This window comes from Paralichthys olivaceus, chromosome 17 (genome assembly GCF_024713975.1).
Source record: "Paralichthys olivaceus isolate ysfri-2021 chromosome 17, ASM2471397v2, whole genome shotgun sequence".
NCBI lineage: Eukaryota > Metazoa > Chordata > Actinopteri > Pleuronectiformes > Paralichthyidae > Paralichthys > Paralichthys olivaceus.
This window is the reverse complement of record NC_091109.1, coordinates 2,259,202-2,275,672: the sequence shown is the minus strand read 5'-3', so window position 1 is coordinate 2,275,672 and position 16,471 is coordinate 2,259,202. Positions and strand designations below refer to the sequence as shown.

Genomic DNA, 16,471 nt, shown 5'->3' with positions numbered 1-16,471 from the left:
CATCACAGAGAAATAGCAGAACATAAGCAAAGGATCAATGCTCAGAGCAAACAGAAGACATTGGTTTGTTTACAATCTCCAGCAAAAGACCGATGACAGCGTCTCCCTCAGCTTTCAGACCCTGTCTCGTTTCTCATTTTGATGCTCAAAGGAAACTGTAATCAAGTACCATTGTATATTCACATGCTATGTTCCCAAGAGCCAATCTCTTAGGAGCCCCTTCACAGTTTAGAAAAGTTTTAAACTCTGAATGAAGTGTATGTTTCATAACTTTGCACAGATACTCAGTTTTTTTTTTTTCATTTGAACATTATACCTGCTGAACATCAAAATGTTTGTAGGTTAGCATTTAGCTCGAAGCACCATCTGTCCATCTGTCTGGGCTCTCAGGAACGTCTGCAGGGAATTTCATCACAGCAGGTAAAAAATACTCTTTGCCCTGTTTTCAATTCCTGTGTCTTCACTGTGTGTGGACACACATGGATGCAAACTCGTATATAACAACCATGTAGTGGGGATTTGAGTTTGTCTTTTTGCTGTTTTTTAGTTTCACTGCAAATGAATAAAATATGCAAATCCAACATGATTACTGTGTTGAAAGCTGAGAGATAGATATGTGCTCTTATTCCTGAATATATTTCCTCTTTTTCTGTTCCACCCAGCAAATCAACTGAGCTCATGCATTAAAATATGAAAGAAGAAACTTGTCTCATGTCAAAGTCTGGTCTATCAGTTTGCATCTCCTCAGGAGTATTTTAGAATTTCCAATTTCTCCAACATTGACCTCTGTTTTTGCCCCGAGAGCTTGAATTAAAAGCAAGCAAGGAGTGGAGGATGAGACAAGGAGAGCGAGCACTCAGACATTCACACATACACACACCTACACACACACACACACACACACACACACTCACTAAGATCCTCCTCTCCACAGTCCTGCTGTGCAGTTTCTATTTGGATAAAACTGAGCTGTCGCAGAATAACAAGTGGAACAACAGTGGAGTCACACAGACATCCACTCACACGGGAGGAGACGGAGCCCACTTTGTTGTGGAGATAAGACGAGACAGTGCAGGACATCTGGTCCTGTCTGGTCATTGTGCTCTCCACCACATGCACTTCAGCTATTAAGGTCCAAGTGTTACCTGAGGCTAGTGTTGGGAAACTGTTTCCATGTAAACTGTCGGTGATATTAATGTTCTTTGTGTTAACAACTTAATTGTGTTAAAATGTTATATAAAACGTTTTATTTCTGTATTTGCCTACATTGTCCATCTGGTGGCATTGTGCATGTGTCACAAGGCAGCTTGTTGCATCTATTTCTGTAAAACTCGGTAGCCAAGGTCTAATTTGCCAGAGGCAGCTGGTTCTATCCAACGTCAGTTTAGCCATGCCACATTCTCATGCACGCTGTCTTCCCCGACAACATGGATTGATGAGAGCCTTTGAAAAGCAGCAGGCGCACTCCTGGCTCTGAAATGTTCGTGCTGGCAGCGGCACTGCAAAGAGACAGGGCGCCAATGCCCATTTTAAAAATGACCTCCAGTAGCAGGGACATGATCATCATAAAAATGAATACTTATTAAAACTAAAAAGCTCTCCCTTCCTCTCTTCTCTCCTTTCTAGCCCATGCTGGCTTGTGTGTCTGTGTCCCGACTGGTTCCAGTTTCCCTCGTGGCTCAGCCTGAAAACATATTGCTTTCTTGTCATAGTGTCAAGCTTGACGCTGTGTATCACAAACGAAGTGCTCATTTATTGTCAGTTTTATCATCCACGGCCTAAGTGGAGGGACGCACGCACACACTGACAAAAACACTGACACAGTTACACATGACGCACCATTAAGAAAATTCACTACTTTTATATTCGTTTCTCAGACATGAATACAAGTGTGGATTTCTAAGAAGTGCCTCAGACAGATGTAATGGTCCATATCTTAACATAAAAAAAAGCTGTAAACAACACATTTCTGCAACACTTTGCATTTCCTGAGAATGGTCGTCACGAGACGTAAGAGGGGCGAAGTGTGAATAATCGAACCTCATTATGATCATTAAAAATAAGGACTCCTGCACAATGGCACAGGCTCAGGTCAAACACCAAGTCATGCGATAAATTCATGATAGAAGTGCAGCATCATTTACTATATCTGAATGAATGTGGCAAAAATGATAAATACTGTTTCTGTCTATATGCATTTCGTTATTTACCACAGACTATTGCTAACACTCAAACAATCATTACAATAAGTGGCTTAATTTTCTTCTCACTTACATTTATGTTCCTTAGTTTTGATATATCACTCTGTTCAACAGAGCCTGAATCATTTCTTTTTTATATTATTATCGAGGCTATTTCTTCGATGTGACAAATTCAAAAATATAAACATACAATAAAATCTAATGTAAGGAAACAGACTGAGGTCAGGTGGAGACATAATGCAGGTTTTACGTCGCTGTTGTGTTACAGACTCTGGTCCAACAGTATTTTATCGTAGTCAACTTCTCATAGACTACATTAAACACTTGCAGCTTTGCAAAACAACAAGTATTTTTGAAATCAGTTGTTTCATTCCTACAATTTCACATGAATTATTTTACTTTGCTACATTTAAAGTTGAAATTGTTATAGAGTAAGAACTAAAGTCACATGGTGAAGTGATTCAATCTCTACTCGGATGGTTCGGAGAATCACAATAACTAAATGTTATAGTTTTCACTGGACAGCGAAAGATTCATCGTCTGAACAGATTCACAGCTGCTTCTTCTCCAAGTGAAAAAAAACATGTTTTGTGCAAAAACACATGTAGCTCACTTACACATAACACAGATATTCTCTGAGGATCCAGTTCTCATGCTTCACTTTAACGTTTATTACAGAGCGAAATACTGTAGATGTTCAATCACTGAGGACTTTGAGTAGAAAGTGGCCAATGCACAGCTTGTTCTTGGGTTTATTATTTACAAGGTTCGTTTTGTTCCATTTTCTTTAATTTTTCTTCTAGCTCTGCTTTGAAATGATTCCCAGCAGCTTCACATACGATGATGAAACTGTTTACCAGGGAGTAAACATGCCTTTCTCGCAAATAAGCCTGAAACTACAATGGCGTTGTAAATGCTCCTGTCACAACACAACTAATTTATTCTCCTCCGTGTAGCTACAGCACCTCAGACTCTCATTTCAGTCCAGCTGTGAGGTAACATCAGTGTAGTAATAAACAAAAACAACATATCCAAACACATCCGAAATAAAAAAACGACACATTTACAGAGACAGTTTCTGTCTGTCACAGTTTGTGGTTCCATCATCAGTTCTTCTCAGTGTGTAGGAGGAAAGGTGTGGAGTGTGCACTGGTGCCGCATGTCAGCCGAGCGAGCCGAGTGTCTCAGCGCTGTCGAGAGAAGAGGTTCCTCAGGGCGTTGTTGTAGTTCTTGTTGAAGGCGGTGTATATGAGCGGGTTGAAGAAGGAGTTGGAGTAGCCAAGCCACAGGAAGATGCTCTTCCAGATGGGCGGGATGTCGAAGGAGCACAGCGGCACGATGAGCTCGGTGATGAAGAAGGGAATCCAGCAAAGCACAAACACGCCGATCAAAATGCCGACCATCAGCGCCGCCTTTTTCTCCTTCTGCTCGCGCCACGTGTCAGCGTCTGTCTGGAAGGTCACGGTGGCGTGCCGCACAGTAAACACCATCTGGGGCTGCTGTGTTTCCTCTTTCACCTGCAGCCCATCAGAGAATAGATCAGTCAGGCTATCGATTCAACGGTCAATGTGTCGAACCTGGTTCATATTAACAAGAGAAAGGGACTACTCTAACAACAAAGGCCCAAGAAAATCAGTTTCAGAAGGGAAATGCTGACAAATGATGGATTATATAGACTGAGGAGAAGTATGAATTGACAGGTGGATCAACAACACAGCATGAAGCCGGAGTCATGTCTTATTCTGCGTTATTTTCCCGCAGCCCATTTTGTGCCAATTCACAAACACACCGTGCAGCTGGGAAGAGGAAGAAGAGAATGTCAACATTAATCTGCTGACTTTCTCCTCTCGTGTTTTGTTGCCTAGCGCAGCTCGGGGCTGAATCGTTTTGTTTATCTGTCGAAGTCGCAGAGGTCACTTCGCCCGCCTGACAGCTTTTAAATGTCTTACAGCTCTGAACGTGTTAGAAATAAAGCACACAGACTGGTTCTCTAAAACCGTTGTGTTCAATATTTAAACAAGAGGCTGCATCAGGACAGAGCAACTTTTTCCCTTGGAAGGGAAATTTGTGTTGAATCCCGACTGATAAGATGGATGAAGAGAATCCATTTACAGAAGAGGCCAGAAGTTAAAAGCTCAGTGCTGTTGGGAAGGAGGTTTCAGATTCAACGGGAGGTTTATGACATCTCAACACGTATACACTAGTGGCTCCAGCCGCTAAAATAAGCACTTTACTGCAAATATGAGGTTTCCACCTGAGAAACTGAGACTCATCTTCAGTGACCTAGAGCTACATCTGTGGAGGAATGATAAATGGAGAAAACATTTCATATATAATTGGCAATTATTCTTAATTTGTCGTTATCAAACCCTCATGACAACGAAACGTTATTGAGGTTTGAGATTTTGCAGTTTAACCATAAACTCACACTTCATATAAATAACTATGAATAAAAAGAAAACACAAACAACCAAATATCGAGAGCTGGAATTAAGAAAATAAACATTTTAAATCAGTTTCTGACAATAGATCCTCCTCAATCCCACATTGAATCTTTAAAAGTGTTTCAGTCATCACGTTAGACACATGTATGTCATATGTTTAGGTCAGAAAACATGTAGCAGACAGACATCAGCCACCTGTAACATGAACCATTTCCTGAAACTATATATTTTTCAGAATGTAATTTGTGCAACCAGGCCAACAACCCATGCCTCATAACTCTAACTCTCCAGCGTGGCGAGTGTATGTGTGTGTATATATCTTAATGTCTTTGAGTAGGTGTTGTTGATGGATGAGTGCAGCAGCAGGTTTATTATCTCCGATGTTGATGCCACTGGTATTTTCACTGCTGACACTGTGCTGCGCTCGCTGCGCTCGCCGCCTCGACTCGTCAATATACACTGTGAAATGATGAGAATAAACTTTGGCTGGGTAATCAGACACATTTCTTACGACCATAAGCTGCTGATATGTCAGCGGAAAGCAAAATTACCAATAAAACATATTCAACTTAATTGCTGTGGCTGCAAGAGTGATTGCCTGCATAATGAAACTTGACACAAAAGGGTCATTCTGCAGAATGGGTGTCATTCGCTTATTGCAATTCTTCGAAATTAAACTTTTTTTTTTTCTGAATCTTATAACGCACATATTCACCTATTAAAAAGGAGTATGAGTCCATTTCTTTATCATATCTGTTGGTATAATTTATATTTATGACTAAAAGTCACTGTATTTGCACTCAATTTGAGCAGGGACTGATAAAGGCTGTTTTTCAGTAGGTTTGAATAAACTGTCTCAATCACACATCATAAAATTGCAATTAATTGGATGTGCAGGGCACTTTGCACACAGTTAGGTTCCATGCTTATTTATGCACAAAATATCCTGGGGATAGAAATGGCACCAATTCTGCGGAATGGCTCAAATTCTATTCTACCAAAGCAATTCAAAGACAACGCTAACTCACTTGACAATTGCTCCCTCTTGATCTTGTTCTCTAAACTCATGTTACACTTCCATGACTAAGAGGCGTCTTGAGGATTTTGGGAAAACTTCGACATTTCTGCATGACTTAAATGAAAATATATCTTCTGTAAAACACCTCCTCTTCTTTCCTCTCTGGATGTTTGCCAGATTTCCACAATGTTCAGACTCTTTCATAAGAAACCTTTCACAGGTGCAGTAAAAGAGATGTCTGCTCCGGGATGTCTAATCTCTATCATTGATTTGTTTTGGGAGGGAACTCAAATTACATTTCCCACCATAAAGGCAAGTGAAAAGTGGATGCAAACACAATCTTCACGGTGATGATTTCCCTGAATTAATGTTTTCTGATGCTCGAGGAATAGATCTCGACACTCCTGTCTGCTGATCAGAGAATTATCAAAGGCAGGAAGGTGCAGTGGCCCATTAATGATGTTGGAGGTGTATATTTATAGACCTCAACCTACGCACATTAGCAAACGGGTGGTGATGAGCAGGATGGCTTTGATTATTTGTCCGTATGCTCATAGATCAGATGCTCATGTTTCCCTGATTACTGCTGAAAAGCTCATCATCCAAAATAAAGAATAATTGCAGTGTTTGTGGGTCAGGGGTATCAGCCAGTTGCAGGAGGAGAAACATGCATCATTTAATAGAGGAGTGGGAGGGTTATGATAATGCGACTCACAGGGATAAGGGGTTATTTTAAGAAAATGCATTTCTAAAAGAAAAGAACAAGTATAATCACCTCAGCCATGGGTGTGATTGTGTTGTTCTTGCGGGAACCAATCCGAAACTTAGCCGCCTTGTAGATCTTCCAGTAAACAAAGAGCACCACACACAGAGGAAGGTAAAACGCTCCGAAGGTGGAGAAGATGGTGTAGGACGGCTCCTGGCTCACCTGGCACTTCATGCCCTCTGAGTACGTCTCCCCCCAGCCGAAGAGCGGCGACAGGGAGATGATAGAGGACAGCAGCCAGGTGAGCGCGATCATCACGTTGGAGATCTTTTTGCGCGTCTTGAGCGTGTACTCCAGGTGCCTGGTGATGGACCAGTAGCGGTCCAGTGCAATGGCCGTCACGTTCCAGATGCTGGCCGTGCAGCAGAGCACATCGAAGGAGATCCACACCTGGCATAGCACACGGCCCAATTTCCACAGGTGGCCATTCAGCTCGTGGACGAGACTGAGAGGCATGACCAGGGCGGCCACCATCACATCGGAGATGGCCATCGAAGCCACGAGGTTGTGGGGGACGCGGTGGAACGTCCTCACCCTCAGGATGGTCACCAGCACCAGCAAGTTCCAGACGAAGGTGGCCACCACCAGCATCGCCAGTAAGGTAAGAGTGAGCACACTAAAGACGGAGAAGGGCCGGTAAATGTTTCCCCCGGAGTCATGGCTGTCCAGAGTGCCACTGAAGTTGGCCGTCAGTATGCTGGTGTTGGGGTAGGTCATGGTAGCTGCTCACCGCCCTGCAGCCGAGGGCCAAGACGACTCAGAGACACTTTCAGCAGACAGTTGATGCATTCTGCAGAAAGAGAGGAGACAGAAGGATGACACTGTTTTAATATGCCCGCAAAGTTTTCTCTTTAATGTCTAAAAACATTATGTATTCACACATTTTATTAAACTCGACGATATATTCTCACATGAATGAGGGTTTACGATGCCAGTCTTACAAAAAAAAGAATTGGCTTTTACTGTGTAGTGCAAATGTGCCGGTGTCGTTCACCAGAGAGGTGGTTTAGTGATTTGCTCACAATAGTAAAAAGCACTTGAGTTTCTCATTTCAGCTGTCAAGCAACCTGCCCACAACTTTCAAGTGCAATTTCATCTGCTGTTAAAAGGGCTCTAAAGAACGCTGTGACATCTCTGTGCCTGGAAAAGACCATAAATATTCAGTTTCATCATCCCACTGCTGTTCTTTGATTTGCATCAAAGTCAAGCTTCCAATGCAAAAATTAACTGTTTTAAGTGGAGTCTTTGTTGTGCGCTCATTTGGGAAAGAGAACCCCTCCCCGTGAGGTTTTATCGAGTTGGATGTTTTTAAACGTTTTTTCATTCTAATTTGCGAGTGTCCGTCAGAGAGAAACTCTGTATTAACATCGGATTGTCTCGGTTTCAGGCTCAGAGAAGAAAAGATTTGACATGCCAGCTCTGTCGATATATTCACAGCAGCGGCTCAGTCTACGCTTCACAATGTTCAACAGTGCAGAGACGATAAAGCTCAAATCCCAACCCACTTCTATGGTTTGTCGACTGGATGTCGAAGCTCTGTATTGATCTTTAGAAAATTACAGCTTCTGTATAAAGTGGCAATTAAATAAACAATCTTTTCTACAACTCCAGCTGCCACGTCAGCTGTGAATAGAATCATGTAACTTAACATTAGAAACCCATCATTTGGTCCTGAATACATTGTTATGATAATTATTATTCAAGAAATCGTTTTCAGTAGCATCACTGGGGGAAATCAATGATTTCATGCATCATGTTTCGGAAAATACGTTCAGTTGTGCCTGGTTTAACAAGGTCCTGAGTTCATTTTAATGTTGATGATGCTAATTCTAATCATTAATCATAGTTTATCATTTGTAAAAACCGAGTTTTGACCTCCCCTTAAAGGGATAGGAATGAAAGTTCACCCATTATCTACCCACCGCCATGCCGATGGAGGGGTGGGTGAAGTGTTTGAGTCCACAAAACACTTCTGGAGTTTCAGGGGTAAACAGCGTTGCAGCCAAATCCAATACAATTGAATAAAGTGGGGACTGATTCTTCAAACGTAAAAAGACAACAGAGAGAAAAACATAAAATGCCTCAAATACTCATGTGGTGTCATCCAAGTGTCTTTAAGCCTGACATTCAAATTCAACTCCATACTGCATTATTGACGCCATGTTTTTAGTCGAAATGTCCGCTGTGTAAATGACAGTACAGACACTTGGATGACACCACACGAGCAGTATGAAAGCATTTTATCTTTGTCAGCTGCAACGCTGTTTACCGCTGAAACTATAAAAGTGTTTTGTGGACTCAAACACTTCACCCACCCCTCCATCGGCATACGGGTGAGTAGATAATGAGCGATTGTTCATTTTTGGGTGAACTATCCCTTTAAGACCAGTTCTTCCAGGCTATTTAAAAAAACACCCCACAGTTTCTTACCTTGACCCAGAGTTTTATCTTGAATCTTAAATACAATCATTCATTTTCCATATTTCCTCCTGTGACATTGTCATGAGGGGATGTGGATGTCTTTCACAGGCCTCCAAGCACAGTGCAAGTGTCCATAATGAGTTCAGCTTATTCACATAATTCAGCTGAAATAACTGCTACTAATTGAGTTTCCTCTATGGGATCACGCTCTTGCAGCCGCTTTGGCCCCTAATGACATTACTTGTGTTACTGAGGCATCATTCTATCCGATGAATAAATCAATCAGATGTAATCTGAATTTACAATGACATGTTGATTTTTCTGCCTCTGAGAGAAATAAAAAGTTCCTTGTGAATGCTTTATGTGTTTTTACAGCCAGTGGGTTGTGTCAGATTGATCTGCAGGTTATCAATCACCGGGCTCCATCAATGATTCCCGATGGGCAATAGCAATATGAGCCATGTCCGTGCTAGCCGCTGCATTTACAGTATGTGTGATGTGACACTGGCTCCAAGCATCACAAACTGTGCCCTCTAATCAAAGGGTCCAGCCGAGCACACAGACAGGCCCCTCCGCTCTCTCTTCTCCCCGCTCCTATTAACAAGCCTAATAGCCATGAAATTGGACAACCGTTGTTGGGCAATCAGAAGTGCGGCTTTCGGCAAAGGCAACCCTACTGTTTCTCCGCTGCAGGCCAGGTTTCTCGGTTGTGAAAGAAAAGACGCACAATGCACGGAGGTGCAGAGGAAGACGTGCTAATGCACTGTATATATGTATGAGTGAGGGGAGTGAGGAGGAAGACAGTGATAGGCAGGAAGACACGTCAATAGAAAATGGCTGAATGATTTGAAGTGTAGAGGGTTTTCTTTACACAGATGTATGAGTGACGTGTCGACTCAGGTCAGAGGTTGTCTTCAGACCTGCAGGTTCCCTCTGGGACTTTGTGTGGCTTAGAGTTAACTGAGAATTTACACAGGGGCAGAGGGCAATTAACTTCTCATCTGAAGCTCTGCACTCTTCTGCTTCTCAGGTGACCGAGGTGACGATGGTGTTCGTTCTGACAAAGAAGGATTTTCCTGTTCCTCCCATCATCATTTGCAAATGATTTAAATAACTTAATTCCTCTCTGAGCTTTGTTCTGAGCCCTCATAGTGCACCAGATGCTGCAGAAATCAAGCATCACTTATTCTCAGGCAGCCGTAAACTGAAATTGCATGTTTGGAAAATGAGGTTTTCTTTGCTCAAATTATTTATCGGTCGGAATTTTCATGTTATTCGTCGGAGCTTTGATTGTTCTTTGATTGTTTTGCAAAGAGCCTGCTGGTAAAAAAAACCTCTTTCCAACACAGCTCTGAATAGTTGCCACATGCAGAATCAGGTAAAAAAGTACAACATCTCAACTTCTTTTCTTTCTTTGTGTCCTAACCCACTGTCTCAACCTCGCTCTCCATTCAGTTCTTACACAATTTCAGTTTTCTTTTTCTCCCCCGAGTTTGACATTTGCAGCTGAAGGGACGGGAGCTGTGTGGAAGGGTCTTCATGAAACAACATAAAGCAAATGGAAATGTAATGGAGAAGCATTCAGATGTATACTTCATGTGTGGTTTGGTGCAATATGTTCAGATAAAAACCATCCAGCTCATTGCAACAAGCAAAAGTACATGCACACATGCTTTATTCAGAAAAAGAGTTAGTAATCAGAACAACAACTTTTCAATATGCATGGTTCCCCCTGGTGCTCCGTTAATGTCCCATGAGGATCCCTGTCTGCGCTCGTCTCTGCGCACACATGATCATCAGCCGAGACAATTGTTGCACAAGCATCTCAGAAAACGCAGCCTCACTTTTATAAACCCGCATCTGCAAACACGATCTCATGTGTGGAGAGAACTCACCCCGTCGACAGCTCGGTGTGAAGCGGTCCCGCACCGGAGGAGCATCACCTCTCCAGCGACATCCTCCGCTGCTGCTGCTCTGTCAGAGGAGAGAGTGAAGCGCCTCAGTGTCGATGGCAGCACAAACACACTGAGGGTACACACACACACACACACACACAGAGGAGCCGCTGGAATGAACCACACACTGGTCTGAGGGGGGAGCCTGAGTCCAATTCACATTGTGAAGACTGCGTTTTGTGGTTCATGCATTAAAGGGGGACTTGCGTGCGTATTTCGTGCGTATTTGTGGCGTGCGCAACAGCTTGGTCTGTGAGAGGCGTGCAGTGCAGGAGCAGACAATGCCTCTGTCTCTTCACACTCGGTAAAAACGTTGCCTCCTTCTGATCAGTGTCATTCTGCAGTGATGTTCAGGGGCTGCTGGTGCTGGAGGAGGACGAGGAGGAGGAGGAGAAGGTGGAGGAGGAGATCATCCTGCTGCTTTGTGATGGATGATCCCTCCACATATCTCCCCTGTGGAACTCCCCTGACATTTCCTCCATGTCTCTCCAACATGATTAATGCTTATTTCTGTTCAAATATAATGTATTGGCCATATGCACAACTTTAAATCAAGTTTCTTCAGATTGTTCAAAATTTGAAATTGAATGAGTAAAATATATTTACGTAAGGTTGACTCAATGTGACAATGACTGTGTACAGGATGTTTGCAGAACACCATGAACATCCTCCCTCCCCTGTACGTACAATATTCTACATACAGCATACTACTGTGTGTGTTTGTTAAATAGTAGTAAAACCTGACAATATTATGCAGTATAATGAAGTATGAAAGTATAGTTTCATGGTCTCGTGAGATGTTGAGTACAAAGGCTCCAGTGCTGTTGTTTTGTATTACAATTGGTTTCTGTTGTAACAAAACATATTCTCTTGCATATATGTTTAACCAGAATGACACTCAGACAAAGAGCTCAAACCTCCTTCCAGATAACATACAGACTTGGGTCACTTCAGGCACATTGAGTGCGGCACTTGTGTTCGTCTTGTGACCCATGCAAAATGGACGTGAGCCTAAAGTGGTCCACTTGTAAAACAGCAAATGTGGCCTGAGTATATCCCAACATTAATGTGAGCCTTTTTTGGGGATAACGTGAGAAGCTCTCAGCAAGGTGTAATCTTGATGTGAACCTAAAGTGGCTGTATGTGAGATGTGAGACAAATCTGCGGTAAAACATTTTGTGTTTGTGGGCGGCCCAGGCTCAAAAGTCCCCTGAAATTCCATCAAGCTGCACCAAATGGCACAAACAGAAATCAATACCTACAATATAAATTATTGATTTATCTGTAAATAATCTATATTTTTTACTTGGTATCAGTACAAATGCCAAAAACAGTTTATTCCTGCAAAGATGTGTTTCTTTGTCCTTTTTCCCCATGACCTGACGTTTCTGCAAAGCACTACCATCAGATTTGGTATTTATCTTTTTCTCAGAGTAGAAAATCAAACCTTTACTTCCCCTGCAGTGTAATCATTCCTTTTAGATTTCCGTTTTGTCCAAAAACAAAAAGCATTTTCCTTTGTTCTCAGCTGTGTTTTGTGTCAATCATCAAATGTTAGCAAGTGAATCTTCCCAATCGCTGTTTCTTGCAAAAAAATACAATTCCAATCTCATTATGTATTGACCATATGCACAACTTATAATCACATTGTGTTTGAATATCCAGTGGGATGCTTTGTCCTGAGAAAACCTCCCTGCATGTTACATTTAATTAAATCATCACCTTCCTGCAGGGAGAGACCAGAACACCGTGTGACTGTTTAGCAAACCATCTGTCCACTCAAAAATTGCTTTAAAGATGTTTTGATTTCGAAAAACAAAATGATCTCTCCTATTAATGTTAATCACTTTCCTCGTCAACAGACTTGTAGCTGTATAAAGAGAAGGGACGGACTCGGGGGAGGCTGATCTTAAAAAAGATCTTTAATTCCTATCAGACTCTCAACTGCCAGCCACTCACTGTGATGGTAATGACATCCAGCTGTCCTATAACACAGGCTGATGCAGCACCAATACCCCGACTGTAGACTGGTTGTTTAGTATCACATACGCACAATGGGGCCCTACAGTAAGTGATAGTAAATGAAAAGCCGTATAAAGTTGTTGTTGCAGCTCCACGATTGACACCACAGGGGCTTCATCATGAACTAATCGTTGGAAATCCTGTACAACTTGCACGTTAACAGCCCTCTGCATGCATGTACCTGGATTTCAGCTAATGCAAATGTCATCCGCACCCACCAGCCACCTCCTTTACCTCAGCCACCTCTGAGGCTGCCGTGAGTGTCTATCTAATTGTTGCCTGTGCTAACACTCACTTCCCCCTAATCCCTGGGATTTGTTTGAAACATCTGCTTGAGGAGGGTGAGTGCATCTGATTAAGTAACCATGAAATATGCAGCTGCACGCAGGTTGGAGTTTATCACATCACCCCCCCCCCTTCCCTTTCTCAGGAAAAATCTTTACGTAGCAGTGGTGCCCTTCACCTCCTCCTCCTCCTCCTTGAACTTCCTGTTACAGGTGATGCTGATGCACAAAATCAAATCAGCTCAGCAGTTGCTCGTGCAGCAGCTGCTCAGCAACCTGTCTTGCAAAAATTGTTTCACGCTAATTACTGGGCTATAAAGGCATTATTGCAACCAATTTGAAGTGTCAGTGCAAAGCGGTCCCTGATTAAAACAGATGACATACTTGCGCTTCCAGCTATTTACTCTCCGTGCAGCACGGATGAAAGTACACCGCAGTTAGCTTAGATGAAAGCTCTGGAAGGTCCCACATCGTGTTGCTTTGTCTCAGTTTTTGCACAGAAAAGAAAAAGTGTGAGCAGTAATCAAGCTTAGCATTTCACTCTGTCACATTGCGCAGATGCATGCGTCTTCAATTCCTCCCCTATGTTCCCTTGTTCAAGGCAATGAAAGGTGGGGTTTTTTTCCCACTGGGCACATTTCTGTAAATCACATCCCTGACCTTGTCCCGCCAGACCGGTTTCATCCCCATAAATAGCCAGTCATCAATTATTCCTATCACAACCAGAATTTAACACTGTCAGCAACTATTACCTTATGTCACTGCTCCTGGAAAATGACCAGAGAGAGAGAGAGGGAATAGAGAAAAAAAATGTGATGCAGTCTTGGATCAGGGTCGTTTGCTGATAAACCTGCCACATAAATCCAGTGGTTCCACTTGGAACTGCTGTAATCGTGCAATGATTGATTGAATGTTGAACACAGAGAAATGTTGTGTTTCACTTTTAATGGGCTTTCTGTTTGCCCTGTGATCACATGAAGGTCACATGTGAGCCGTATGTCTAGATGTGTCGAAGCCCTCGTGGAGAAACCTGGTGGTGGAGCGGTGACACGAGTTATTGACTCGTTCAGAGACTTAATTGGTTCCGAATATAATAGAGAAGAGCAGCCGGCGGCCACTTTGTGTAACTGTAGTGTTGTTAAATATTCAGTAGAACAATATGTGCGTTAAATGCAGATTTAAATACCCAAACCACAAAGATCCTATGAGGTAACCATCAATAAAGTGGAGGGCTAAATGTGAAAAAGGCAAATTATTTAAACATGAACCTGCACAAAGTCCTCCTCTGTTCCTCAGACAAGGTTGATACTGTCAGGCTCCACTGTCACTCGTCCTTGAACATTAACGATATCTGTCTGCACTGTACCACCCACACCTAATTACAGCATGGCAGTGTGTCAGTGTCGCTTGCAAAGCAGGAGTAGGTTCCAACAAGCAAGGTGTCAGGGCGTGATGTGCTGAGGCAAGCAGCAACGGCCCCGGTGCATGAAAGGAGAGAAGGAGCCATTCAGTGACTTGGGAAGACGGAGGAGTGGAGGTCCCGTCTGACAAGCCGACACAAGCAGGCAGCAGAAATTCCTGAAAATCAACAAAATGCTCCAAAATTGTACAGAATGTGTAAAAGGTGTGTTCGTAAGGTTGATTCAGTGTGAAAGTATAAATCAGCAAAAATGTATCTCACAATGTTAAATAAAGATTCGTCCATGACCTGATTGAATATACATGTTTTAATAAACACCTCATGAAAAGAGACTTCACATACATTTTCTTTTAGTCTTATATATATAAATGTTAATATATAATAATGATAATATGATATTTTTATTACACTGGCATGTAAAGCTGCTGTATAGCTAAAATTGACACACAGGCACAAACACTCACATCTTTCTTTGACTTGTGACTTATATCAGACTCCTCTCGATCTGAACGTTTCCTCTTTATTTCCTCTCTTAAGTTGTCGCTGATGATCACAGTCTTTCATTCCATCTCTTCAGATGCTTTTCAGGTAAAATTGAGGACGGAGGTTTGTGCAGCAATCATTTTGATAAAAATTGCTCTGACCCCTGCCTGGTACCATGAACTCTCCTAGAGTGGGAGTACTGTAGCCGGCTGCTATGTTACTGGATTTTCAAGATGCTGTAAAAGATAGAATGAGGCTCCTGTTTTCTTATTGTAAAGTTTCAGGCTATATGATGTGTTGTTGTCAGCATTGCTGTCAGTAAACAAACTTTTGTTTTTCATGATTCCTCACATAAACTAGACTGACTCTGATGTTTGTTGTTTTCCCCTCGTGGTCTGAACTCATATCTGTCCATTTAAATGTGGAATTCAAATATATGTATTGCATGTGAGAGCAGAAAGGATTTCTTGTCTCTTTCTTGAGTTTTGAATTGCAGATGACACCTTCGGTCTAATTCTCACCTTTACAGAGATGACACATCGAGCGCAAAGTATTTTTAAAACACTGTGCTTGAATCGGTCATTTAACTCCCGAAGTGAGCGGCATTTACAGACGTTTGTCAAAACATGAATCCACGATTCTTTTCCCTGAAATGAACCTGAGAATCTGATTGTTCCACATGATTTTGTCATTATCTCAAATAAGGCCTTTAATTCAAGTGGTTAAATGCCATTTTTTGTTAGAGTGTTTTTCTAAGCATCGCAACTGCACAATTACACTTATTGCAATTGTTCGACACAATAATCTCCTCTGTATTCATCACTTTAAAGCGTCAATGAAGCTTCAAACTATAGCAGAGTGGAATATATGCACCTTTTTCCCACTTTGTGTGAAATAATTCTGACGAGACTGAACGTTAACCCAACTCCTGTCACTGAATACCTCAAATAATTACAACCCTTTAGAATAATTGAAAAAGAATAACCCACACATACAACAAAAGCTAATTTGATCGTTTTAATTTAATTATTCTTCAACAAGAATTCATAATTGAAATAGTTAATGAACTGTTGAAGTCTGCTTAACTGGAAATTGTCTAATTTCACATCTTACGCCTCAAGTGATCCCCCGACTCATCTTTTAGGTGGATAGCCGGAGGTGTTGCCCTAAAAACAATAAGGAAATTAATAAAGCACTCAAGGTCGTTCGCCAGGAAACTCTGAGCGGAACCATCAGTCTACCGCTCCCAGGGACCGGCCAAGGTAAAACAGGCTGAAGCTTCATATTTCTTTAAAATGACATTAGCATATTCAAGTGGAACAATGAAGAAGTGTTGCTTCGAATCGTAATAACTTGTCACGGTGTTGCTCTGCTGCAGCTGGGAGACGTCAAAGTTACACATGAGCTATGTATTGAAAAAGGTGCGTTTATCACAGACTGCATATAAAGATGGGCGA

The 16,471-nt window shown here is 42.1% G+C and overlaps 1 protein-coding gene across 1 annotated transcript; it reads right to left on the bottom strand.

The window, feature by feature from the left end:
• Positions 1-1,822: 1,822 nt before the first annotated feature.
• htr5ab (5-hydroxytryptamine (serotonin) receptor 5A, genome duplicate b) lies at positions 1,823-11,091 on the bottom strand. Its single transcript, XM_069513058.1, has 3 exons — positions 10,746-11,091; positions 6,439-7,219; positions 1,823-3,718 (listed from the first exon to the last, which is right to left on the bottom strand). The coding sequence occupies exons 2-3, from the start codon at positions 7,144-7,146 to the stop codon at positions 3,386-3,388; spliced, it is 1,041 nt and encodes a 346-aa protein (XP_069369159.1). The 5' UTR covers positions 7,147-7,219; positions 10,746-11,091; the 3' UTR covers positions 1,823-3,385.
• Positions 11,092-16,471: the final 5,380 nt, after the last annotated feature.